The 25,762-nt window shown below is 39.2% G+C and overlaps 1 protein-coding gene across 1 annotated transcript; it reads left to right on the top strand.

Moving 5' to 3' along the window:
- Nucleotides 1-2,696: 2,696 nt before the first annotated feature.
- On the top strand, nt 2,697-24,176 carry grapa (GRB2 related adaptor protein a). The gene is made up of 5 exons (XM_077619568.1): nt 2,697-2,993; nt 8,109-8,206; nt 10,153-10,272; nt 16,256-16,424; nt 23,197-24,176. The coding sequence occupies exons 1-5, from the start codon at nt 2,916-2,918 to the stop codon at nt 23,380-23,382; spliced, it is 651 nt and encodes a 216-aa protein (XP_077475694.1). The 5' UTR covers nt 2,697-2,915; the 3' UTR covers nt 23,383-24,176.
- Nucleotides 24,177-25,762: the final 1,586 nt, after the last annotated feature.

Below are 25,762 nucleotides of genomic sequence, written 5' to 3'. Positions count from 1 at the left end.
CTCCGAAGCTAGCAAGCCTGTTACAGCCGGGAAAAGGGTGTGTGCGCCAGTTTCAGTGCGCTAACTACAAAGAGCTACCAAACTGTATTTGGAGCAAGCTGCACAAGCAAATAAATTGTTGTGTTGATTTAAAGCCATTTTCAAGACGGACTATGTCAGAAACACGACAGGACAGGCTCGACTTTCAGCATTAGCTTCGATGCCGATAGAAAAGAAGGAGGAAAGAAAGGAGGATGGATATTGTGTACAGTTAAAAAGGATTTTAGGTGAGTAAAATATGGCTATATTCCTAAATAATATTTCAATTGTATGAGGTTATTATTGAGGATTTTTTATGTGTCGCAGCTGTAGCTGCTGTAGAGGTTTTATAGCCATAAAATAGTTTTTGAGGGTTGGATTGATTCCGATAGCAGAAGGCGCTACCCCAAAATGCATGGACCGCCACTGTTATTATTATTATTATTGTTGTATACTTTGTTTTATAGTGAACTTGAACTGGAAGAATAAGGAGATACAAGTGCCTTTAGTTTCAAGATAGTCCATTTTTTTCTAACAAACTCACAATGTATTTTTTTTACCTTGAGAATTGAAACTTGCAATCATTTTCAAGAATATCAATTGGAGTGGAGATGATCTAAAAATAATAATTAGCCACTGAAAGACCAATTCGGTGCAGCAAAATTAAAATGCCCTCTGTGGGATGTGACTGATGGCACCACACCAATGGATCGTTGGAAACATAGCTTGGAAACTTGGAACATTGTTGGAATGTCAACTCAGCCATATGATAAAGTGATACATGGATCATATCCACCAAGTCAATTGTGGGGTTCTATATTGTTTTGGGATGTGTTGTCCAAAGCTGCAAAGACAAAAGTTTAATATTTGGCTCAGATTTTGCTGCATTGCTTTCTGATCTTCAGATTGTCCCTTGAAATATTTAAAGAGCACTTTCTCAACAAATCCAGGGGTCTTCATGCAAGAGTGAATTTAGCTTTGAAAATGATGCAAGCTAAGATCAACCATTAGTCCACTCAACCTGTGCCTGCCATTGGATTCACACATGCGTACAAACGTTACATCTCACTCACTGACAGTGTAGCAGACACTGCTGGCTCTCTGCCATTATAAAATATTTAGCAAAATTCATTCTATTTTACCTAGCATATATCACATCTAAAGATATCCTAGAGACATTTTCTCACGGCTTTAAGGGGGCTCAACATGAGCAAGCACAGTAGGAAAGGAGAGCACATTGGCTCAGTGTGGTTTAGGCCAGCTGCCTTATTAACCAATTAGGTTCAATTGGTCGCAGCAGCCCGGTGGGTGAGTGGTTAGCACGTCGGCCTCACAGTTATTGGTCCTGGGTTCGTATCCAAGTCCGTTCGCATGTGTGGAGTTTGTATGTTTTCCCAAGGCCTGTGTGGGTTTTCTTCGGGTACTCTGGTTTCCTCCCACATTCCAAAGACATGCATGGTAGGCTGATTGGACACTCTAAATTGCCCCTAAGTATGAGTGTGAGTGTGAAAGGTTGTACATCTTGTGCCCTGCGATCTGTTGCCCACCAATTCAGCTGGAATAGGCTCCAGCACCCCCGTGAACCTTGTGAGAATAAGCACTTCAGAAAATGAGTGAATGAATGAGTGAGTTGCAGTGCCATTTAAATATTCATTCATTCATAAATTGATCCATTCGTGAATGCCTAAAGTGTCCAATGTCCCAGTGCTGCTATATTAGATCATCGTGAATTGCACAATGAAGGATTGATTTCATATTGTTTGACTTTTATGTTGTTATAATCACGAGATTGAATCATGTTTATTGGCTGGGGAGCCCTGCATTTTCATTTTGTGTGTGGCTCCCCAACATTTACGATGTACTTCCTTATTCTAATTTTAGCACAGATTACTGATTTCACAATCTCTGAACGCACCGCAATGTCCTTGTCAAAGGCAAAAACAATGTTGCTGTTTTAACAATTGGTTGTTCTGCAATGTATGTGAAAACGTCTTAAAACTCCCTTTAACTTTTTGATGCAAGATTTTTTTTTCAACCCCAATGGTTTGATCAGGCTCTCCCAGTCAAAATGGATTGGACATCTGTTGCCAACAATGGCACTGAAACAGGAGCATTCACAGCACGTCTTCAAAGTTTAAATAAATTTGACATTTGTTGCCATCAAGGGCTTTCAATGAGCTAAATACTATGAAAAATACATGTTTTGAGTGGGGCCGTAACAAGTTTATATTTGTGTTTTTATTGATTTAAACATGATTTCTTTTTTGTTTTTTACTAACATTGTACTCCTTTATGAATGTATTTATAGTTTTAAAGCTAATACTGCTGATATTCACCTATAAAAGACCAAAAAATAGACACCTACCTGGCTGACAATTATAAGGGGTTAAAGTGCTTATATGAAAAAAGTGTTATATTAATTACCAAAAATACTAGTGTTTAAAGGTCTTACGTGTCAACTTTTCACTAGATGTATGCTGTAGTGGACACTTCCCTGACAGGGTCTAATATTGCTTTGGGCCAAGAGATGCACCTGAACAAAGATCAATATCTGACTTAAACTAGATACAAACCACATGACACAAATGTTCATACACAGGAAGTGCCTCCCACCCTCTTATCCTGTGTGCAGCCTCTCTTTCTCTCTCTCTTACTCTCTCTCACTGAATGTTGCTCATGGTAGTGTGTTGCTGAGCAGCAGCCAGTTGTGTTTTCCTCTCTGAACCTTCCACTGTCGCTCATCCTCTGCTCTACAAACAGACCAGAATCCATCACCTCCTCTTCAGATTGTTTTCTTTAAGTTTTTTTTAATCCTGCATCATTTTTGGAACATAAGAGATATTTGACGGTGTAGTTTTGTGTGTGTGTGGGGTGGGGTGGGTGGGACGGGGTTCAGCATGGAAGCAGTGGCACTTTATACATTTCGTGCCACCGAGGGCGATGAACTCAGTTTCAACAAAGGAGAGTTGTTAAAGGTAAGGCTAAAAGAAAATGCATTTAAAAGTCTTATTTAATGCTGTCAATGGAAGCATATGAGGTCAAAATTAAACATTGTTCTTCCTCTGGCCAAGATCCATCCTCTCAGCTGAGGTAAAAATAACATTTGTTCTTCATCTGACCAAGATGCACCTGTCCATGAATTTAGTTTTCATTGTAAATGCCCATTTAAAGGGGAAGTTTATGTTTGTTTATTCGCTGCCAGTACTAAAATTTTAATTACTTAAAGAGTGTCTGACCATTGACAACAATTACTTTACAGCAGTGCTTGTCAATTATTTTCTTGCACAGCTGGGACACTCCTTTCTATAGATTTGCCAGCTGTTCAGGCCTTATGCAACTGTAAAATTTAAAGTCCCAAGGCATTATGTATCTTAAATATGGCTTTTGCTATAATCTACTGTGCAAAACAATAATTTATGCAAGTAATTTCCACTTTCTTAGCTAGTACTGCACTAATGAAAGAAAGTCAATAGGATGATGGGTCTGAAAAAGCTGATAATCTTTGTTGTCATTGTTTGTAGCATGACTACTCTTCAGTAGAGGGGGCTAGGGTGGGACCCAACAGCTCAGCTGACTCACCTCCACCTAAAATGGAAAATTTAGGAAAAAAAATATTAAAATGAAAATATTCTACAGCATATGTGTATAGTATTGCGATGTAATAGCAATTAATACCCCGTTTCTCAACAGTAGTCTGCTATGAAAGATTTCAGCAAGCCCAGGACTTTTGTAAGGATAAGCAATGTAGATAATGAATGCATGCACCTCTATGTAATATATTGTTAGAACTGCAGAATAATTAATACATTGAATGACAAGTGAACTTGTTTAGTTATATTTGAGTGTGAAATCTTTATTGTGTCAATGAGCGATAGTTTCAGAATTGAATGGGACTGTGACGTAAAAGCTAATTGACATTCTATTTCCTCCAACCTACATTTTGCAGCCCATGACTTAGCAGCGAAGGTGGCAAAAGTTCATTCTGTATGAAGATAACACAATCAGGCCAAAGCTAAAATACTCTACTTGATAGCTTGATCTAGGAGAGAAGTTGAAGGAACTGTTTTAAATTGTAGTGGTAGAAGATGAGGGTGAAGGTTCCAGCTCCTTTAAGTTAAATATTTGTGATTGACTCATGCTTTTAGGACAATGGTGGCAAATTTAACTTTTGCAGTACTGTTTGGCCTAAATGAACCAACAGAGGTTCGGTTCTGATGTCACTCAAATGCAACTGAATGAATACTGAGTACTTTCTTTAGGGTGGGAAGCCCCATTCATACTTCAGGATACAATTTCTTATAGAGCGCTGACGAGAATGATTATTTCATGGTGTGGCTATACAACAATTATCAATACACGGCTCAGGAAATCAACATACGATATTCAACAATACAACTAATAACTCATTTAATGCCATTGGTAGTGATAGATATTGAATTGAATGCTTTTATTGTCCTGATACAAGTATAATGAGATTTAAAGCTTTCACCACGAAGTGCACAAATAACAGAAAATGGACAAATAATCCATAAATAAATAAATGGTGGCGTTATGATTGTGAGTGCGAATGGTCGTTTGTCTCTCTGTGTGCCCTACGGCTGACTGGTGACCAGTCTAGGGTGTAGTCTGCCTTTCGCTCAAAGTCAGCTGGGATAGGCTTCGACAAACCCCGCAACCCTTACGAGGATGCGCGGTATGGAAGATAAATGAATAAATGGATGTAATCCTCAATTATCATAAACCATGGCTCTTCAGATCTGTAACATTCAGCTGTAGTGTGGGCGTTTGTATGGGGTGTGAAAATGACGTTATTTTTTTTCCACATTCAGTTTTTTCTTATCATGTTGGCTGCGACCAAATGCTAATACTTATTTGAAGAGCAGTGCCTGTTAGGGGCAGTGAAATTTGGATTATGTAACACGAGACCGAATGTAAATATAGTTTTCATTGAAATTTCATTTGCACAGCCAGTTTTTGCTATGGGCAATGTGGGTGACAGCCTCTATTAGAGGGTGTTCAAGAAAATAAATATTTTCCTACGTTTTATACATATGTATGGGCGGCCCGGCGACTGAGTGGTTAGTGTGCCAGCCTCAAAGTGGGGTCCTGGGTTGAGTTCAATTCCATGTACTCCCTGGGTCTTCATGGGTTTTCCCCGGGTACTCGGGTTTCCTCCCACATTCCAAAGACATGCATGGTAGGCTGATTGGACACTATATTGCCCCTAGATATGAGTGTGAGCATGAGTGGTTGTTTGTCTCCTTGTGCCCTGTGATTGGCTGACCACCCATTCATGGTGTCCCCCGCCTCGTGCCCGAAGGCAGCTGGGATAGGCTCCAGCACCCCCCTGCGAACCTTGTGAGGATAAAGTGGTTCAGAAAATGAATGAATGAATGAATATATATAAAATAAATAGTCTCTCATGCAAAACTATTTACTGTTATGGTGATGCCGCAGTACAATCATTGGTCTTTGCGCCTGCGAACGCAGCAATGGCAGTGTCCCCTTGCCACACCACTGTGGGGCCAGGAATACCTCGAGCAATAATACAATTTTAAGTGTTTCGTTGCAAGGTTTTTTTCAGTCCATTTTCTGAGCAGTTTTTTTTATGAACGCATCACATGGGAGTGAAAGGGAGGTCGTGCTCGCCTTTTAACAGCAGTTGCTGAGTTGTGATTGAAATAAATCACAACATTGAAAGCTGGACTTATTTGCTTGTTTTGTTACATTCGCTGTTCAATTGTACCACATGGACAATATAAAGAAATAAAACATGGATTGGAGTGCCTATATTTCCTGGAAGTTGAAATCGCAAAGAGGGAAAACACAGTGTGCGTGCATAACATTTACCAACACTGATGGGGCCTCTCAGGCTGCGTTTCACGAGTCTTTCTCTCCAATTTGACAGCAGAATATGTTATTAAAGTGAAACTGATTGAGCACATTCTGCAACCTGTCAATTGGGGTACGACATAGTTCACTTTCGTGGTTTAATTGTCCCCTCACATTTTTTTTATATTGTAGCGACACTAGCGGTAGTATCAACGCCACAGTGGTGTGGCAATGCAATGCTTCTTTTGGTGCGTTCCCAGGCGGGAAGAAGCAAAGCCAATGAGTGCACTGCGGTGCCAGCATGAGTGTAAATAGCAGTGCATGATGTTATGCTGCATGAGTGTTGCTGAAGAAAAATGTGTTGTAAGTGAACTTGCACTTACTGAATTTCTACTCTTCTTTTCAGTCAAACTTTATTTATGCTATTATGCTACTATATGAAAGCATCTCATTTTCTGAACGGCTTTATCCTCATTAGGGTCGTGGGGTGTGCTGGAGCCTATCCCAACTGACACACCCATACCTAGGGGCAATTTAGAGTGTCCAATCAGCCAACCATGCATATCTTTGGAATGTGGGAGGAAACCGGAGTACCCGGAGGAAACCTACACAGGGCCGGGGAGAACAGGCAAACTCCACACAGGTGGATCCACCTGGATTCTAACCCAGGACCCCAGAGCTGTGAGGTCGACGTGCTAACCACTTGCTTCACCTGCGCATCCTTGATTTTGATGTTTGAATGAAAAAACATTTCAACTTTCATTGATTCTACATGAATATGGTTGAGTTGGAAAGCAAAAAAATAGTATAGGAAAGCTCATTTCTTTTTTTCTTACATTTTCTCAATATTTTACATTATGTTCATATTTAAATTTTTCATTCAAATGTGAAAACATTTCCCACAATCCTTGTGAGGATAAGCGCTACAGAAAATGAATGAATGTTTCTTTTTACTATGTTTTTTAATGTAATTGAAAATTACAGGTATTACAGTGGTGTAAATTGAAAATAATACTCTGGAGAGATGTTTTGAGTATTTTTTTGTTGAATGTACTTCACATACAATACACCTATGTTTTTTTTAATTGTATCCTTAAGAAGGCTACAGGTTACATCCAGATGAGATTAAAAGATGCTTTAAAAACTCAATTCTTTCAGGGACATCTATTCTAAGGTCAGCATTAGCTTAACTCATTTACTGCAGGGCCAATATGTGTTGTGGTAGTTGTTAAAGAGGAAAATTGATATTGAAAAGCACCTGCATTAACAGCAATAAGCACCCTATGCATTTCAACTGGGAGTGATCAATCGCCTCCAACCCGGTTAAAATGGATAGAACGTCTATTGCCGTGATTGGCAGCCCAAGAGTTAACCTATAGAAAGCTAACAAAAGATTACTAAACAACACATTAAACTAAATGATTACAAATGTGGGCAACACTAATAATACTAAAATTGGAGTGAAAATGGGGGCCGCAAAACATTAGCAGTGAGACTGCAAGTTTGAGATCCCTGTCCAAATGAATGTAAAAAAAACATTTAAGGAATAATAAATAAGTTAGGCATGAAAGTGTTACGTGAAAACTAATTTTCCATAGTTCATTCATTCATTTTCTGTACGGCTTATACTCACATGGGTCGTGTGGGGTGCTGGAGCACAGCATAAATTGCTGATCATTTTTCAACGGATAAAGACAAAATGTAGTTTAACATTGATTGAATTTACATTGTTCCAGAATTTACAAAGGCATTATATTCTAGAATTTTGGAGCCTTGATTGAAAGTTGAAAAAATTAATTATGGACGTGTATTTTAAAATCAATTAATGTAGGGTGAGACACAAAAACCTTCCATATACTTGCCATGTTTACTCTTTAAAAAACCCAAAAAGAAATCAGAGGAAAACAATGTTCTTAATAATGGTGCAAAAATAATCCTCAGAATATTAATTTACAACCAGCCACAGTGCCTCTTGCATACAATGTTATGTTTTTCATATTGCAGTTTTTTTTTACCATTAAAAATGATGGTCTAGCATGAATATTGCTAATGGGCTGTCCAGCGTGTACATTGCATAGGCTCTAGCTCACTAGTGAGTTTATTGAGGCCATGTGGAAAATTGATGAAATGTATAATTTTACATGGCATTTTCCTATTTTCGAAAGAGTGGTTGACAGTAATTTATCACCCAGCGATAAAAGTGTCATTGGACAAAACAATGAGAAAATACTTGACTTCCTTATGTGACATATCCCTAGATCACCAATATGGAAGATGATCCCAACTGGTACACAGCTGAGCTCCACAACAGAAAAGGCTTTGTCCCAAAAAACTATATCAACCTGCGGCCACATGCGTGAGTACAAGCAGCACATCTCCACAACACGCACACACACTAAAATAGTGGCATCTAGAAATGGGCTCACGTCGCAGGTTATGAGGGTGCGTGCATTCGTGCACACATATGTGTCGCAGCTCCAGGCATCTTCTGTTCTGGGTTGGACATCTGCATCGCAGCATAAGACGAGTTTGTCCTACTCATACACTCACTTACGTAATCTCAGTTTGCAGTTGTTTGTCTCCGTGTGCATGTTTGTAGTTGGTGGTATACAATCCAATTCCATCACTTCCCACACCAGATGGACTCCTACTTTTTTAGCGACAGATGCTGAAGTGACAACATTAGCGCAGTCTCAGGCGCAAGCTCAATTCCCGCTGGTGGTATGATTGTGATTGCGGATGGTGCTTTGTCTCTCTGTGTGCCTTACGGCTGACTGGCGACCAGTCTAGGGTGTAGTCTGCCTTTCGCTCAAAGTCAGCTGGGATAGGCTCCAGCAACTGCCGCAACCTTTTCAAGGATGCGCAGTATGGAAGATGAATGAGTGAATGTTAAAGATTAAAGAGCGGCCCGGCGACTGAGTAGTTAGTGCGTCGGTGTTACGACTCCCAGTCGGACTCACAGTTCAGGTCGGTCCTCCTTAGTGGAGTTTGCATATTCTCCCTGGGCCTATGTAGCTTTTCTCCAGGTACTTCCTCCCACATTCCATGGTAGGGTGTTTGGACACTCTAAATTGCTCCTAGATATGAATGGTTGTTCGTCTCCTTATGCCCTGTGTTCGGCTGGCCACTGTTTAGCTTCAGAAAATGAATATTAAAGATGATAATTTGCCGTTTAAAATGAGAGATGCGAGATGTGTAGACAAATGTGCAATAATCATGTGTGTATTACAAAACAATCAAATTAAAATAATTTAAGAACCATGTGATGCTTGCTATTTTCCATTTTACTAAATGTACTATATTGTCCAATAAACATGCGTTTTATCAAGAGTATTAAGGTATACTAGACTAATACATATTTATAATTTTTATTAATTCATTCATTTTCTGAACCACTTATCCTCACAAGGGTTGTGGTGTTGGAGCCTATCCTATCCAACTCTGGGCAGCAGGTGGGGAACCCCCCCTCCCGAATCGGTGGCCAGCCAATGGCATTTATAATATTAAGAAAAGATAAAATACTGTACCATTCTGCTGCGCACTAAGAGAAACACTCAGAAACATGCCACCTTCTCCTTCAAATCTGTAATATGGTTCAAACGATTGTTTTAGGAAAAAAGCGGTCTATTTATCTTGATGACAGACATGTAAAATGTGAATTTTTTGATATCGTTTTGGTGATCTATATCATATTACAGTACGGCACAAATGGTGAATGAGTTCATTTCTTATATTCATTCATTTTCTGTAACGCTTACGGTCACAAAGGTCAAGCCAACTGTGGCCAGTAGGCAGCTTGAATTTCTTGTAAGCCAATTGCAGAGCATATTAAGACGGACAACAATGCAAGCTCACTCTCATACTTAAGAACAATTTAGTGTTCATCTAGTCAAGCATGTATGTTTTGAATGTTGGAGGAAACCAGAGTACCCGGAAAAAAAGCCATGCAGGCATCATTACAGTGAGGCAGATGTGATACTACTCTTTCAACATGACGCCTTTAATATTTTATACAATATATTTAATACAGTTAACATCTTGCCTCTGTTTTACACCGAGTTTTACACCGAGTTTTCCGTCGAGTTTTTCCGTGCATAATCTTTTAAGATATCTTCAAAAATATCACATTTTTTTACAGTGTTAACCTTTTAGGTTTCTGACAGCAGTGATGTGTGCTTTTGTGAGGCCTCTTTTATGACAAAAAAGATTCAAAAGACAATACTTTCAAGTTTATTTCATGCTTAGCAAATATGCTGTATGAAAAATGCAATATAATGTTAGCTTTTTTTCTGAAACCTTTAGGTGGTTTGCAGGTCGTATATCTCGCGGTGTGGCAGAAAGTCGACTGAGACACAGAGAATGTGGAGCATTTTTGGTCCGGGAGAGTGAGAGTGCTCCTGGAGAGTTTTCAATGTCAGTCAGGTAAGGGTAATTTTCCTAGAACAGCTCCCACGATGATGCATATCATTTGCACTGTGAATGTCCGTGATATCACAGACTGTAGCTATACAGTTTGGAAAAACAGAAGCGGAGATTTAATGTAGTACTTATTATTCTGTTCAGGGTCATCTGTGATATTATGCAAAATGAATGGTTGAAGGAAACATACTTACTGCTAAGATTATGAATTAAACGTTAAACAGTTATATGCATATGTAAATACTGCAATATATTAATATTTTAAAAATGATCTATAGGCATATGATAAATGTGAAAACACTTTAAATAGCGGTTAGCGCGTCGGCCTCACAGCTCTGGGGTCCTGGGTTCAAATCCAGGTCATTCATCTGCGTGGGGTTTGCATGTTCTCCCCGGGCCTGCGTGGGTTTCCTTTGAGTAGTCCGGTTTCCTCCCACATTCCAAAAACATGCATGGTAGGCTGATTGGACACTCTAAATTGCCCCTAGGTATGGGTGTGAGTGTGCATGGTTGTCCGTCTCCGTGTGCCCTGCGATCGGCTGTCCACCGATTCAGGGTGTCGCTCGCCTCTGGCCTGGAGTCAGCTGGAATGGGCTCCAGCACCCCCCGCGACCCTAATGAGGATAAAGCGGTTCAGAAAATGAGATGAGATGAGACTTTAAATATTGCACGAGGTTGAATTTGCAGAACAAAGGAGCACTGTGTTGAGAAGCAGCTACAAAGATTAGGCATTAAAATATAAATGTGAATCCAAACATGAATCAGTTATAATCTAAATAAAATACATGATCAGTGTGAGTAAAGTCAAAAGAGTTATAGACTAGAGAAAGTATAAATTTGAATACGTAACAAAACCCAGATCCTTTATCTGTGAGGAACAAATTTCCACAGTTTTCCTATCAATTTTCTAAAAAGTGTGTTCTCAATTCGGAAGCTCAATTTTCAGATAAATTGGCTTAGCCATTTTAGAGTCCATAGGGAACGGACACACACACAGACAGATACACACCCACCCACACACACAGACAAAGATGCATTTATTAATAAGTTTAGATATAGATCATGCCACCCAATGGTGTAGTGGTTCTTCCGCCTGACTTTGGTGTGGGCAGTCTGGGTTTGTTTCCCACTCAGTGGCTGTGTGGTTGTGAGAGTGAGTGGTCGTCTGTCTCTCTGTGTGCCCAACGACTGACTGGCGACCAGTCTAGGGTGGGTTAGGCTCCAACAACCCCCGCAACCCTTTCGAGGATGTGTGGTATGGATGATGAATGAATGAATAAAGAATCACATTTATTCATGATTAGTTTGCAGTAAGTATACAATGAACCCCAACAAAGGTGTAGTTTGGCATTGACAGAATCATCTTGTTATGGACTTTTTTTGTGAAAAATAATATTTGTGAATTGTACTTTATGTTTATTACTTAATCACCATCTTAGTGCTACTACTTTGTTGAAGGTCATTGCAGAGCTGTGTTCATGATTTTCTTTGAGGCAATTCATTATCCAATTCATTAGTCATTTTCTGAACCGCTCATCCTCACAAGGTTCAAGGGGGGTGTTAGAGCTTATTCCAGGTAATGATGGGTACCAGGCGGGGGACCCCATGAATTTTTGGCCAGCCAATTGCAGTGCACAGGGAGACAGACAACCATTCACGCTCAAGCTCATGCCTAGGTGCAATTTAGAGTTTTCAACCAGCTTACCATGCATGTAGTATTGGGATGAGGGAAGAAACCGGAGTACCTGGAGAAAACCAATGGAAGTTTACACAGTGAGCACATCCTTGGGAACCTTCGACCCCAGAACTGTGAGACTGACACGCAAACCACTCGGCCATCTTGCCACCCATGATTAAATTAAAAATCCAAAACATGAACAGAAGTCTTTTTTTAATATCAGGTACAGTTGACAAAAATAGTTTTTTTCTTCTATGAAAACATGTCTAGGGACTATTTTCAGACAATGACAGAACTGTCCAATTCAGCTATTTGCTGTTATATTTTTGGAAAGTGGGTCAGCAAGTTTTTTTTGTTCCTTATAAACCAGTTTCCAAGTTCTTTGTATTAATCATTCATTCATTCGTTTGTTCGTCCGTCCGTCTGTCTGTCCGTCCATCCGCTATCCATCCATCCACTCATTCATTCATTTTCTGAAGCACTCATTCTCATAAGGGTTGCGGGGTTGCTGGAGCCTATCCCAGATGTGTGACAAGTGTATGTAAACTATATATAAAATATATATATATATATATATATATATATATATATACATATATATATATATATATATATATATATATATATATATAAATATATATATATATATATATATATATATATATATATATATATACATATATATACATACATATATATAGACACATATATATATACATACATATATATATATATATATATATAACATATAAGTATAACGTATAAATCTGAGAGTAAATTGATACGATATCATACCTGTCAACCTCTGCTGATAACTGCCCTTATAAATGATTATGATTCCCCTTACAAACCCTCAAAAAACCTTACAAACACTGTACGAGTCGTACGGTGTTTGTAAGGTTTTTGGGGGGTTTGTAAGGGGAATCATAATCATTTATAAGGGCAGTTATCGGCAGAGGTTGACAGGTATGCGATATCAGTATACTAAGTTTTGAGATAGTTTTAATGGTTAGAGAGCTATGAGTTTAAATTTCAACCCCCCGCGAAAGTTATTCCACTTGCATGCACACAATATACACAAACCAAAAGCCAAACTGTAACAAACCACCCGCTCCTACACAGAACCCCCGCCACACACACACACACACATGCATACCCCCTATTAACACAATCAGGCACACATCCTGTAAACATACGATGTCAACATATGGATCAAGCCCCCACAAATATAATTATTTGCAAGTCGTTGAAAATGAACAGTGGCCGTATTGATGGGTATGACATTCTTTTTGTGCCGGGGACAGTTCATCACAAAAATTTTGACATGCACCGTTGAGCATTGTTAACGATTAGAAAACAGAAGGTGAGATTATAGAACATGGTTTGACACTACCAGAGAGGAAGTGAGAGCAGATTGAGGGAGGAAGTGGAGGGAAAGGCGAGCAGGGCGACCTTCATGCATCTCCAAATGTGCTGGCATTGGGTAAAAGTTGTAAAAATAACTTGACTGTCAGTATGTTTCGCCGCTTTCTATCTACGCACCAACAGTGGCTATGCCAGGCTTCATCTCACTCACATTCACTCTCAATCCCTCCTCCTGTTTTCTTTGTACAGTGAAATGGAACATAATCTCTCAATCGCTGTGGGCCTTAATTATACTGGATACAGAACACAAATGTTATAGAGAGACAGAGAGAGAGATTGTGTGTATGTGTTCATGGCATCATAATCCTTGGGTAAAACTGCAATCACAATGGTTGCTTTTTTTCGTCCACCGATTTTTCAATTGCCTATTTCTATCCTGCCACATTCTGGTCTAGGTTTGGTTACACAACAAACTGGCTTTTGCAGGCTTTTTATAGCCAAACAGGGTGAAAAACTATGAAAGAAAGAAAACAAATTAAAGGATTAAAATTAAGATAGCTATCTGTTTCTCCTAGGTCTATGATGCTTTTCAAGCGCAGTTCTAATACAGTGTTTCATGTTTTTTTGTATGCTCAAAGCAACTTTACTTTTCATTTTGGGGTCCAAAAAAGTTATAAGTTCTTTTGAATTTATCATTTTTAGTTGTTAAGTTGTGTGTTTACGTGGATGTTTTTGTATGTTTCATCAGTTGCCAAATTTGCCTCCTCCTCTCTCATCTCTGCACTCGCCTTTCAACAACAAATAAAAATGTTTTGGCATGTGTTTGTTTTTATATAATTTTAATGGGTTAATAATTTTTTTTTTTAAATCGTAGCATCAAAACGGATTTAGGCTTTTTTAAAGAAATACATCTTAAATCACTTAGTTTAATAAGTAGGGGTACCACTGTCCTACAATTTGGCATTCTTTGGTGGTAATTGGATGAGATCTGCTGCCCTCTTCCCCATTGTCGAGCGACACCCCCATCCCACCAACTCAGTCCGGTGTGAATTTGAGTAATTTAAGAGCAGCAGTACACTGTCTCGCTAATGTACACACAAGCACACATATTTAAATGCAACCCTATACAAATAAAATTGAATTGTACATACGTACAGTGGTACCTCTACGTACGAGCAGCTCTACCTACAAGATGCTGGAGATACGAGGAAAATTTCAAGCAAATAATTCGCTCTAGATTCGAGAAAATTTTCGAGATGCGAGAAAGCCAGGTTGCCATGACATGAGAGACTGTTTATCACTGTAGTCTTTTTTTGCCGCATCTCTTTCATGTATAGCAGATATCTACGAGCACTGAACGGTTTCTTTTGCCTACACATGGACCAGAAAACGCACAACGTGCATGCGCGGGCAAAAAGAGGACTTTCTGGGTAATGAAGTATACTCTTCATTACCCAGAATATACTCTTTTTCACCAGAAATAATATTTACTATTTGTTGTTTATTTTCTGTTTTGCAGTAAGAAAACAACCATTACTGGATGAATTACTAACTTCCTTATGATATTGACCCTATGTGGTTTTGTTTCATACAATATCTCAGAAATACCATGTTGCGATGATTTTCCAAAATCCAATCTCACTCCGTGATGTGCTGAAAAATAAGGGGTTGTTTTAGTAGCTGACTTTCGTTCTGTTACTGGAGGTTATATAACTGTAATGGTCATGGTGAGATGTTCGGATTTCTAAAGATAAACCGCTAAGTTACTTAGCAACTGTCAGAGGGAGCATGCAGATAGGAAGCAATGGAAGGGGGAAATGGTTGTTTCATTGTTGCATACGTTGGTATTCGCTAATAATATATGCGTGACTATATAAATGGGATTCCCCCCCCCAAAAAAAACAATCACTACAGGATTTTAAAGTCCAAAAAAGTGTTAATTTTAACTTATATTCATTTGGTTACAGGAATGATCAAAAAGACAGCAATGAGCATTTAATAGCGCTAAAATTAAATATTCATCCATCGACTGAACTACTTATCATCACAAGGGTTGCAGGGGGTGCTGGGGCCTATCCAACCTAACTACGGGTACTAGGCAGGGGATACCCTGAACCGGTGGCAGGGCACAAGGAAATGGACAACAATTGACGCTCACAGTCATACGTAGGGGCAATTTAGAGTGTTCAACCAGGCTACTCTGGAGGTTTTTGGGATGTGCGGTGAACCCGGAGTACCTGGAGAAAACCCAGGCACGACCGGAAACAACATGCAAACTCCACCCAATGAGGACCAACTTGGTATCGAATTCTCAGGGACCCCAGAACTGTGAGGCCAATGTGAAAACCACTCACCCAGCTACGGGCACCAGGCGGGGGACACCCTGAATCGGTGGTCAGCCAATCGCAGATGTTTCAATTGATTTCAGATAAAAACTTACTGTTCTTTCAAAGGATCATTGAACACTCCATAATGACTCGATGACATAAAAATGCTGCCTGATATATTGCTAACAGTATTTTTTTTTTAAATAGGTGCTTCCAGACAGAATGAGAATGAATCATTTCATAAGGCTGTTATGTATTGTTTTGAACAGTCCATAATGAGTCAATGACATAAAAATGCTGCCTGACATGTTCCTACCGGTATTTTTTTTTATAGTTTCCTTCCAGATAGAATGAGAATGAATCATTTTATGAGGCAGTTAAATATTATTTAGATTTCAATAAATCTTTTATGAATATTTAATTATTTGTATAATGAGAAAAAATAAATTAAGCAAGAATACATTAACGGTCTAGTAATGTCACCTCAATATAGGTAAAAAAAATTACAAGTCATATACATAGAAAGGTTAGGCTATATATGTTTCATAGTTGAATATTAACAATTCATTATCATGATATAGTTGATGATTAATGATTTATTTTGTGTTTTTGAAAGTTATGGGGACCACGTCCAACACTTCAAGGTGCTGCAAGATCGTTGCAGTCAGTATTACGTGTGGGATGAACTCTTCACCTCCCTAAACGAACTTGTGGAGTTCTACCATAGCAACAGCATCGCTAAGGAGAGGACTGTTTTTCTGCGTGACCCGGAACACTTTGCCAGAGTGAGCTCGTAACCACTTCTTTTCACATTATTTAAAATTTTATTTTTATACTCGTAAACAATGGCCTCTTTAAACATAAGATGAGCCTTATACTATCAATAACATTACAGTTTCATGATCTTCATCATCATCGCCATTGTCCAACAGCTACCAATACACACGTTCCTGGCCTCAACTTTAAGTTTACAAAAATAACAACGCCATCTTTGATTTACAATTTCAGATGTATTTGTTTAACAAAATGTTCATTATTTTTGCAAATAAAGGCCCTTCATCATAGTGAAGAGCTGTTTTCCAATATTTGGATAACCGTATTTCTCGACTATAAGTTGCCACAGCCAAAGAATACCCAATAAAGTGAAAGAAAACATAAATAAATTATACTGGAGTGTAAATCTTATTTTGGTGGTGAGGGGTATGTTATCAAAGACCAAGAACAATAATGATATAATAAAGTAAAACAACACAAAAGGGGTCTGCTAACATGACATATTCAGAATACAGTAGCCTAAAAAAAACAAAGTCAGCTGGGATGGGTTCCATCACCGCCTGCAAACCTAGTGAGGATACAGCGGTTTCAGAAAATGAATGAACGAATGATTGGACGTCTATCATGTCAATTTGTGATTCCTCTATTTGTCTTCCATCTGCCCTCTGAGCAAATCTGTGTTAACCTACTTCAAATGATTCCAAAGGTAGTTTGACTGGTTTCCATTAGTACATTTACATCAAAGTGATAAGGAAGTGACTAAACATATCTCTTATAATAAAATAAAACATGAATGTTTTTTTTCCATGACACCAAGTGATGTTATTTTAACGTCATTATTTCGGTATGTTACATGTGTTGTGTTCTCAGGTGTGGCAGTACAACGGAAAGCAATTCATTGAATGCAGTCATATAAATGTTTAGCCATCATTTAAACAGGGGCACACTAAAATATATAAGAAGCTGTTTGAGAGGAACATACACTAGGGGGGTAATTACACAATCATGAGAGAACAGAAACATGTCAAATTTTTCAAATGGAAAATCTATAACTGAATGTAAACGATGTAAATCATTTGTATTATGCTGACGTATTTTGATAGCAAGACTGGTCAAAGAAAAATAGAAAACGATTTGATGACATTCAGCGTTCACACCTTGAATTCATACATAGTCAGGAGGGTGGAGTTAGGATGTAATCTACACTTGCAGAAATATCTGGATTGACAGGTTGCTGTGGGCTCAAAGTTTCCATCGTGTCATGCAACATATATGCATCAGACTTGGAAGCACCCTTTCTTCTGTTGTACAAGTAAACTTAAATGTTAAGTTTGACATGGTAAATCATTACTCTGTTGTAAAATAAACAAATGGCATTTAAAGGAGAGAGGTAGATGAGATCCGCCTGGAGTTTTGAACGGCTCTGGATGATGTGCAACATCGCGTGAACATTGGGACAGTGCCTCCTGATTGGTCCCCCTTTTTAAAAGTAGGAACGGAGGAAATTATAGGGAATTCATACCTCTCAACCTCAGCCAATTGCTCCCCTTATTAATGGTTGCAATTCCCCTTATTAAGTGATAATAAACCTTACAAATACTATGCGGCACATATTTACTCACATGGGGCACACTTAAAAGTCTAAAATTTTCCCCGAAGTGGACACTACCCAAACAGTTCGTGCGCCTTTTGTATGCACTCAATTCAAGATTCCGTAGATGTCGCTTTATGACGGTGACAGCTTGACTGTCTGGGTAGATTGCTTGCTGACACGCCGTGTGAAAGGATGACAATATTAGCAGTCGACAATGACGTTTTCGTCTGCTACCAGTGAAGGAGACGACCCGGATTAGAGCAGAAATGGGTAAAAATCGGTTTTACAGAACATGAACTTTAAAAAAAAAAACATACAAAAGTTGTAATATGGCGTACACAATTTGAACTGATCAAAAAAACGTATGAAATATGGGAAAAATGTATAAATTGACAGTTATGGGAATTACACCTCCCTTGGAATGTCTATTCCGGGGTACAGGAGAGGAGTGTCCGCCAGGAAGTCGAATCTCAGATTCAGGAGGAGCAATGTAGTTTTCGTCCTAGCTGTGGAATTGTGGATCATCGCTATAACCTCAGCAGGGTCCTGAAATGAGTTTCCTCCGCAGGGTGTCCGGACTCTCCCTTAGAGATAAGGTGAGAAGCTTGGTCATCCGGCAGGGGCTTGGAGAGATCAAGAGAAGTTAGATGAGGCGGCTCGGGCATCTGATTAGGATGCCCTCTGGCTGCCTCCCTGTTGAGATGTTCCGGGCACGTCCGACAGGGAGGAGGCCACGGGGCCCACCTAGGATGCGCTGGAGAGACGATGTCACCGGAGGAGTTGGCTAAAGTGGGGAGAGGGAAGTCTTGGCTTCCCTGCTGAAGCTGCTGCTCCTGCGAGCCGACCCCGTATAAGCAGAAGAAAATGAGATGAGAGAAATAACTTTTGTACTTTGCAATAACACATGACCACATGCAACATTGTGAGGAACATCACCCAGAGAAGAACATAATTTATATACTTAGCGACTAACTTATCGACTAGAAAGCCGAAATCCACAAAAAACTCCCAAAACTACATTTCATTCCATTATTGGAAAATATTAGCTTATTTTTTCGCATATAAGCCGTATTTGTAAATAAACAAAATGATGACTGAATCAAGGGTACGGCTTATATGGGCCAGAGGCGGAGCACACCCTGAATTGGTGGACAGCCAATCGGTACACGGTCGATTGGTCGCCGGTCTTTTGGTCGCCGATCTTTTGGTCGCCGGTCTTTTGGTCGCCCGGAAGGTTATTGATAATTACCATTTAAATTGTTGCTCAAATTTCCTAAATACAAACTGTGAAGTACTATTTAGTCATACTTAATGCCCTATTAATTACCGTAATTACTCGAATATAACGCGCACTCGAAAATAACACGCAGGTAATTTTGGGCCAAAAAAATCTGGAAAAACGCAGTACTCGAATATAGTGCGCACCTAAAATTTCCCGCTGACGAAAATCAGAAATCTTACCTTTTTTTCTTCGTTTCACGATTGTTTTGTTCAAAACCGGATAGAGAAATCTTCAGGTACGAGCGTGTCGAGTGTCGTGCAGTTGTTGGAGTTATGCGTTTGAATTTTAGGGCAATAGATGATACACAGAGTGGACAAACATATCATGTAGACATGTTATGTTGCAATACCTTTTAGACTTCCTTGAACATTGACTACATTTCAATTGACAATACCATGTTTTAATTCAAATATCTATTGTCATTCTCAAACAAGAAAAGGAACATACAAATTGAATAAATAAATGATTTGAAGATATGCACAATGGAAAAGACTATCACATGTAACAAGGGAATGTACTGCCCCCCGCTGGACATATTTCTAAATACAAGTACGTACTACACTACAATGTAGTATTCTACTTTCCAGCTTATTAATGCAGGATTGTATTTTGAATTCAAAGTTGGAAATTGCACAATGTCCGTGCGTCAAAGTGAGTTTGACAATGCTTTTTTCGATCGAAATTTTTTAATTTATTTTAGTTATTGATTTCTACACGCACCCCCAACTATTGGAATTAATTATATAGCAAAAATATGCGTGTTATATTCGAGTAATTACGGTATTAGGCTAAAGAAAAGCTCCAAATTTCCCGTACTTTTATTGTGTTTTGTTGGAGAACTTGTTAAGACCCTGACTGACGTCCCTTCCTAAGGGGACAACTCATGTACATACAAACTCTTATACACTCACACGTCCGCTCAGTGAAACTGCTCAGGGCCATTGTTGGCTTTTATTGATGCGTAGACCGTGTTGTTTTACCTTGTTTTGTCGCCGGTCTTTTGGTCGCCCGTTGTCGCGGTCGGGGCGACCAAAAGACCGCGACCAAAAGACCGGCGACCAATCGACCGCACACAAGCCAATCGCAGGGCACAAGGAGGCAAACAACCACTCACCCTCACACTCATACCTAGGGGCAATTTAGAGTGTCCAATCAGCCTACTATGCATATCTTTGGAATGTGGGAGGAACCCAGAGGATCTGGAGAAAACCCACATACAAGCTCGACACAAGAAGGTGAATTCTCAATCTCAAAACTGTGTAGCGGACGTCTAACCACTCCTCCACTGAGTCGCCATGTTTATAATTCTTCTTTGGATATTTAAGGCTTCTTGGTAAGAAGCGCAACATAACATTGCATTGGCAAGAATGCATCAGTATTCTTTCCAGGCTCTAGTTCAAATCTATTTTTCTTAGCTGGAGTGGAACTGACAGCAAAGAGGTCATTCAGGTTCAGAATGTACTACTTAAAATAGTCGCTTTTGTTCATCTAACTGGTTTTACTCTTCAGAGCTCCAGAGATCTGAGGCTGATGAACAGGCGAGACATAAACTCAAAATGCTTTTGTACAATAAAAAAAGCACACAGTGGGACACAGAGTGATGGGACAAATTTTGTTGAAGGCATGCTTATTTTTCATGTGTCGTTGCAGGATCTATTCTTAGCATCACACAGTTTAATCTACACAGTGTTTCGCTAGGTGTGACTTCTTTTTTAGTCTTTTTTTAAAATGTATTCATTATTAATTCTGTGTTCCAGTGGCTCTACACACAAGTTGTATGCGGTGTATCACATGAACATATTTAGTTTTGAATAATCCGTTAGCAACCTTTGAATTTATATTTTAAACAATGCATTTATGAGCTACAGTATATTGCACATCCCAGATCGTATGGGTAAAGTTGAAGAGTCATCACTCTCCCCCATTATGGCCCTGTTCTAAACTCATAGCTCTTTTTTATTATTTAAGATGGGGTGCAGCTCAAAGAATAAACTCCAAATGTTGCAGCAAATAAAAAAATCATGCATTCACTGTAAACACTTATCACACATTTCTTTGGGTTCTATATATGAACTAGCAGGTTTTTTGTGCATCTGGTTTCATCTTTGTTTGTATATGGTGCTGTTACGATTTCAATATGCTCCTGGCAAAAATCTATATATCGTGATGAAAAGATCCCACTGTTTTATAAAGGAAACAAGAGATTGCTATCAAAACACTTCAGTAAACCCACATTTTTCACTTCAATAGTTTCTATCTACACCACCTGATAGTGTAGAGGTTCACTCGCCTGACTTCAGTGTGGGCAGGCGTGGGCTAGTTTCCTGCTGGTGGCAGTATGATTGTGAGTGTGAAAGGTTTCCGTGTGCCCTACGGCTGACTGGCGACCTGTCTAGGATGTAGTCTGCCTTTTGCTGACTGGCGACCTGTTTAGGTTTCTTCCTTTTTGGCTATCTCCCGGTATCTTGCTGCACTCCCATTGGCTAGAAGGGGGCTTCATCTTCATCATGGAGGAACCTAGGTTAACTCGCTGTAAGGGGGAACACTAGAGTCTGCTCGGGGCCCCCTTATGGTAGCGGACACTGGGTCCGACAGGAACGCACCTTTGGCTGAGTTTCTGATTCGTGTGCCTCCGACCCATGTTCATCACTGAGTTGTTTCTTGAGTTTTTATTAATGTGCGTAACATCATTTTGTGTACGAATGATTACTCAGCTGGCAGACAAAATTTATCCTCATTAGAAAATGTCGGCATTTTTTATGAATTTTTCAATATTTTTGTAGCTTTTCTTTTTTCCCATGCATACATTTGCATAAATATTTCATACAAAACTGTTATATTTCTAAAGGGTATAGGGAGTAGTATTAAAGATCGTGTAAAAAATTATGCTAAGTCAATGTCAAATACTAATGTCAAAATCTAAGTTACGAAACCAGTTCTGAAATGAACCCAATTTGTAAATAGAGGTACCACTGTAATACATTTCAGTCAAAAATGACTGTCACATGTCCATTTAATTTAATTTTATCTATAGTACTCGATATAGTTAATGGTGAGTTGCTTGTCTAAACATATTATTGCTCCCCAACAGAGTGATGCAAAAGTTGAATGTATACATCAGTCAGTCGAAACTCTAGAAAGTGAATAGTCAACACTGAATATTTGCTTGAATGTGGTCCTGTGCTGCTGTCATTTTTTGTTGTTTATTTACTTGATCAAATGAACATTACTAAAGTTTGGGGTTCGAATCCGGTATCAGGCCATCCTGTGTCGAGAAACTTATATGATTATCAACAATTGATGTAGAGGTCGGGAAACTTTTTGACAGAGGGAGCCATAAACAATTCACATTTTCTAATGTTATTTCTATAGAGCCATTCTCAGAATTGAAAAGTAAAAATGCATGAAAATGTGTGATTTTTTTGTCATTTCACCGCTTTTACAGTACAAACAGTCTCTGAATTCTTTTGACAACATACTTATGCTGTTGCTAATAAATCAGTATCAATGATATCATGCATAAAAAATAATTACAAAAAAAATAATGATTAAAGTGGTGGTAGAGGTAGTGTCTACACCACAGTGATGCTCCTATTAGAGTGTTCGGGACTCAGCTCTCTCCCCAGTGATTTGCATATTTTACCTCACAGGTTAGTGGAGAGCCATATGCACCCATAGAAAGAGCCACATATGGCTCCCGAGCCATAGGTTCCCTACCACTGATGGAATGAAAGTCATTAGAGTAACCTATTGTCATTGACAATACTTTTCATAAAATGCATGTCTTTACAGTAAGTGTAACTAAAATGTCCGAAAATATCCAGATTTGTTGATCTTAACACTATTCTTTCCTTCTTTCTCCATTTGTTTGTGAATCCCGGTCCATCCCTCTCATGCTCTTTGGCAGCGTCCTCACCACGCCCACGCTCTCTTCGATTTCAACCCTCACCACCCTTCACAGCTACGTTTCGTGAGGGGTGACATCATCGAACTCATTGATTGCTCAGACTCACTGCGATGGAGAGGCCGTTGCCATGGACACGTAGGCTACTTTCCCCCAGAGTATGTCCAGCCTGTTTACCACTGTCAGTGAGCCCACACAGATAAGTGGGCCTCCTTGTTCACGTCACTTCCAACACCCCAATGGCCGTGGCTACTAGTCATCTATGAAGCCAATGGTATGCCGTTTTCATGAGTAATGCAGTCATTACAAAAGCTCCTGACCACAATCTCTGCCCAGCCAGCTATAATAGGCACAACATGGACTCCAGCCCACATTCAGACATATAAATACATTATATTCTTAGCACCACACAGTGGGAAACTCAATAAAAAACCTGCAGGACTAGTAATAATCAGAATTTGTGGAGATTAAACAAATGAAGTTAGTTGCATATTCAGATGAATCAGTCCACTCGTCACTTAATTGTCAAGTCGAGAGATGCAAGTTTCAAATAGTTGGACTAAGAGCCAGTCCAACATTCATGTCCATGTGGGTTTCTGTTAGTCTTGCGCCGACCGATACAGGACTAAAATGACAATGTCGGAATCGGGGAATACTAAGAAACCCCGACGTGACAATGTTGTGCAATAGCGTGTACATTTTGAGATCTAGTTTCTAACCACTGGTAAGAAAAGAAACCTCACCATTCCCATGACGACGATAGACGTCCAATCTTATGCCAACCAATTATTCTTCCGCTGTGAATTTCAATGTCTAATATAAATGGACTTTCAATCCATTCTGTTCCTTCATTCCGTGCTAGCCCTCCCATTTCAGATGAATTGGACGTCTTCCAATTTCTTCCTCTACACAGGATAAAGTCTAAGGGTAAAAAATAAAATGTCTTCTTCCTATAGACAAGATGCAATCTGAGGGTAAAAAAAACAAAATGACTTCTTCTAGTCAAGATGCATCAACCAACAATTACTTTATCCCTGGTAACATGCAATCCTTATAAAGTAAAAGTGTGGCAGCGAATAAATGTTAGGTTGGTATCAAAACCACATACCCAGTTGTTTAAATCGTATCTTGAGTGAAAATAATTGTATCGGTGCAACACTAATTTTGGTGTACTGAATACAATCTTTAATCTGCAAAAATGAACATTTAAATGCATGCGTTCTTATGGGAGTGTGCATGTGAGTTTGTTTGGTGAAATAACTAAAAAGCTCTTTACTCAGTTAGCCATGTCACTACTAACCTGGCACACCAGATTGATTGTCCCGAATTTCTACTACATCACCTCAGGAATTGCTTTGCATTCAGAGATATCATTGAAGCAGCGAATTGCTCCTTAGTCAGGTGTGGAGCTCCCTGGAATGGCTTGCAATCAGAAGGCGCCCAATCCATTTTTAGAACATATTGGTTCGCGAAAGCGCAAAAACATAGTTTCCCATGAAGAATTTTTTCTGCAGTTCTCTTCTTTTCATGAGGAAATGACCGTATTTTCACGACGATAAGGCGCACTTAAAATTCTTACATTTTCTCCAAAATAGACAGGGCGCCTGATAGGTTTATTATTAATATACTTTCATCAAAACAGGGAGACATCATTAACATACTTTGGCTACAACTTGCAAGGAGAATCACTCCCAACTCGTCCTCGTCCAGGATGATTCTGAAGAAACGGCCTCCTCCTCTGTCCATTTAGTCGCGCCATACTCAAAACATTTAATGTAATCTGATTCAAACAATTGCATAAGCTAACCGAATAACACCATTAAGGTCAAAAAACAACTGCCACAACAATCTCATATTAGATCGAAACCAAAAACACCTGCGTAAGAATTTGCACGGATAAGCATAATAATTTCTTTATAAGGTAAACAGAGCGACCATATTTTTAAACAATAATGCGATTATCGCCATCTGCCGGAATCCAAGTCAAAGCAATTTAAGAGTCCCTTGTAGATCTTCATTGCCAACTCAGATCAACAGTCTCGGCCTGGAACATGGTGTCCTGTTCAGTCAATAGTCCTGAAAACAATTAACTGGCCTCGAAAGCAGCTGTGGGGGGAAAGTGTCGAGCTTACTCGGTCCCAACATAAAGCACAAATTAATTTATAGCTTCATTACCTATTAAAATGCTTCATGAACATATAGTAACATCCCAGAATAAACCCAACAGCGCCTTATAATCCATTGTGCTTTATATATAGAAAAAAATTAAAATGTGTCATTCATTGAGGGTGCGCCTTATAGTCGTGAAAATATGGTATGTGCATTTGCGACTAAATTTCAGAAATAGACCTATTTATGAGAATTCCTCATGCAATATATTCAACTAGTTACAGTGCGACCTCGACTTACGAGTGCCTTCAATGCACGAATTTTCAAATTACGAAAGCCGTTGATATAGGAATGTTTTGTTCCAAGATAAGAGCAACTGTCCATGGTAGGCTGGATCAGAAGGAGTATAAATTACAAACTTAACAAGAAAATACTGCAGCAGTTGCTAGAAATTATTCAC

This window comes from Stigmatopora argus, chromosome 14 (assembly GCF_051989625.1).
Source record: "Stigmatopora argus isolate UIUO_Sarg chromosome 14, RoL_Sarg_1.0, whole genome shotgun sequence".
In the NCBI taxonomy this organism is placed as follows: Eukaryota; Metazoa; Chordata; class Actinopteri; order Syngnathiformes; family Syngnathidae; genus Stigmatopora; species Stigmatopora argus.
The sequence above is the reverse complement of the archived record's forward strand: the minus strand, read 5'-3'. Positions and strand labels throughout refer to the sequence as shown.

What these genes read in the sequence shown, in the direction of transcription:
- grapa (XM_077619568.1), top strand. Translation starts at nt 2,916, where the DNA reads ATGGAAGCAGTGGCACTTTATACATTTCGTGCCACCGAGGGCGATGAA. An exon ending in ATCAACCTGCGGCCACATGC is followed by an intron (nt 8,207 to 10,152) that starts GTGAGTACAAGC and finishes TGAAACCTTTAG; the next exon opens with GTGGTTTGCAGGTCGTATAT. An exon ending in ACCCGGAACACTTTGCCAGA is followed by an intron (nt 16,425 to 23,196) that starts GTGAGCTCGTAA and finishes GCTCTTTGGCAG; the next exon opens with CGTCCTCACCACGCCCACGC.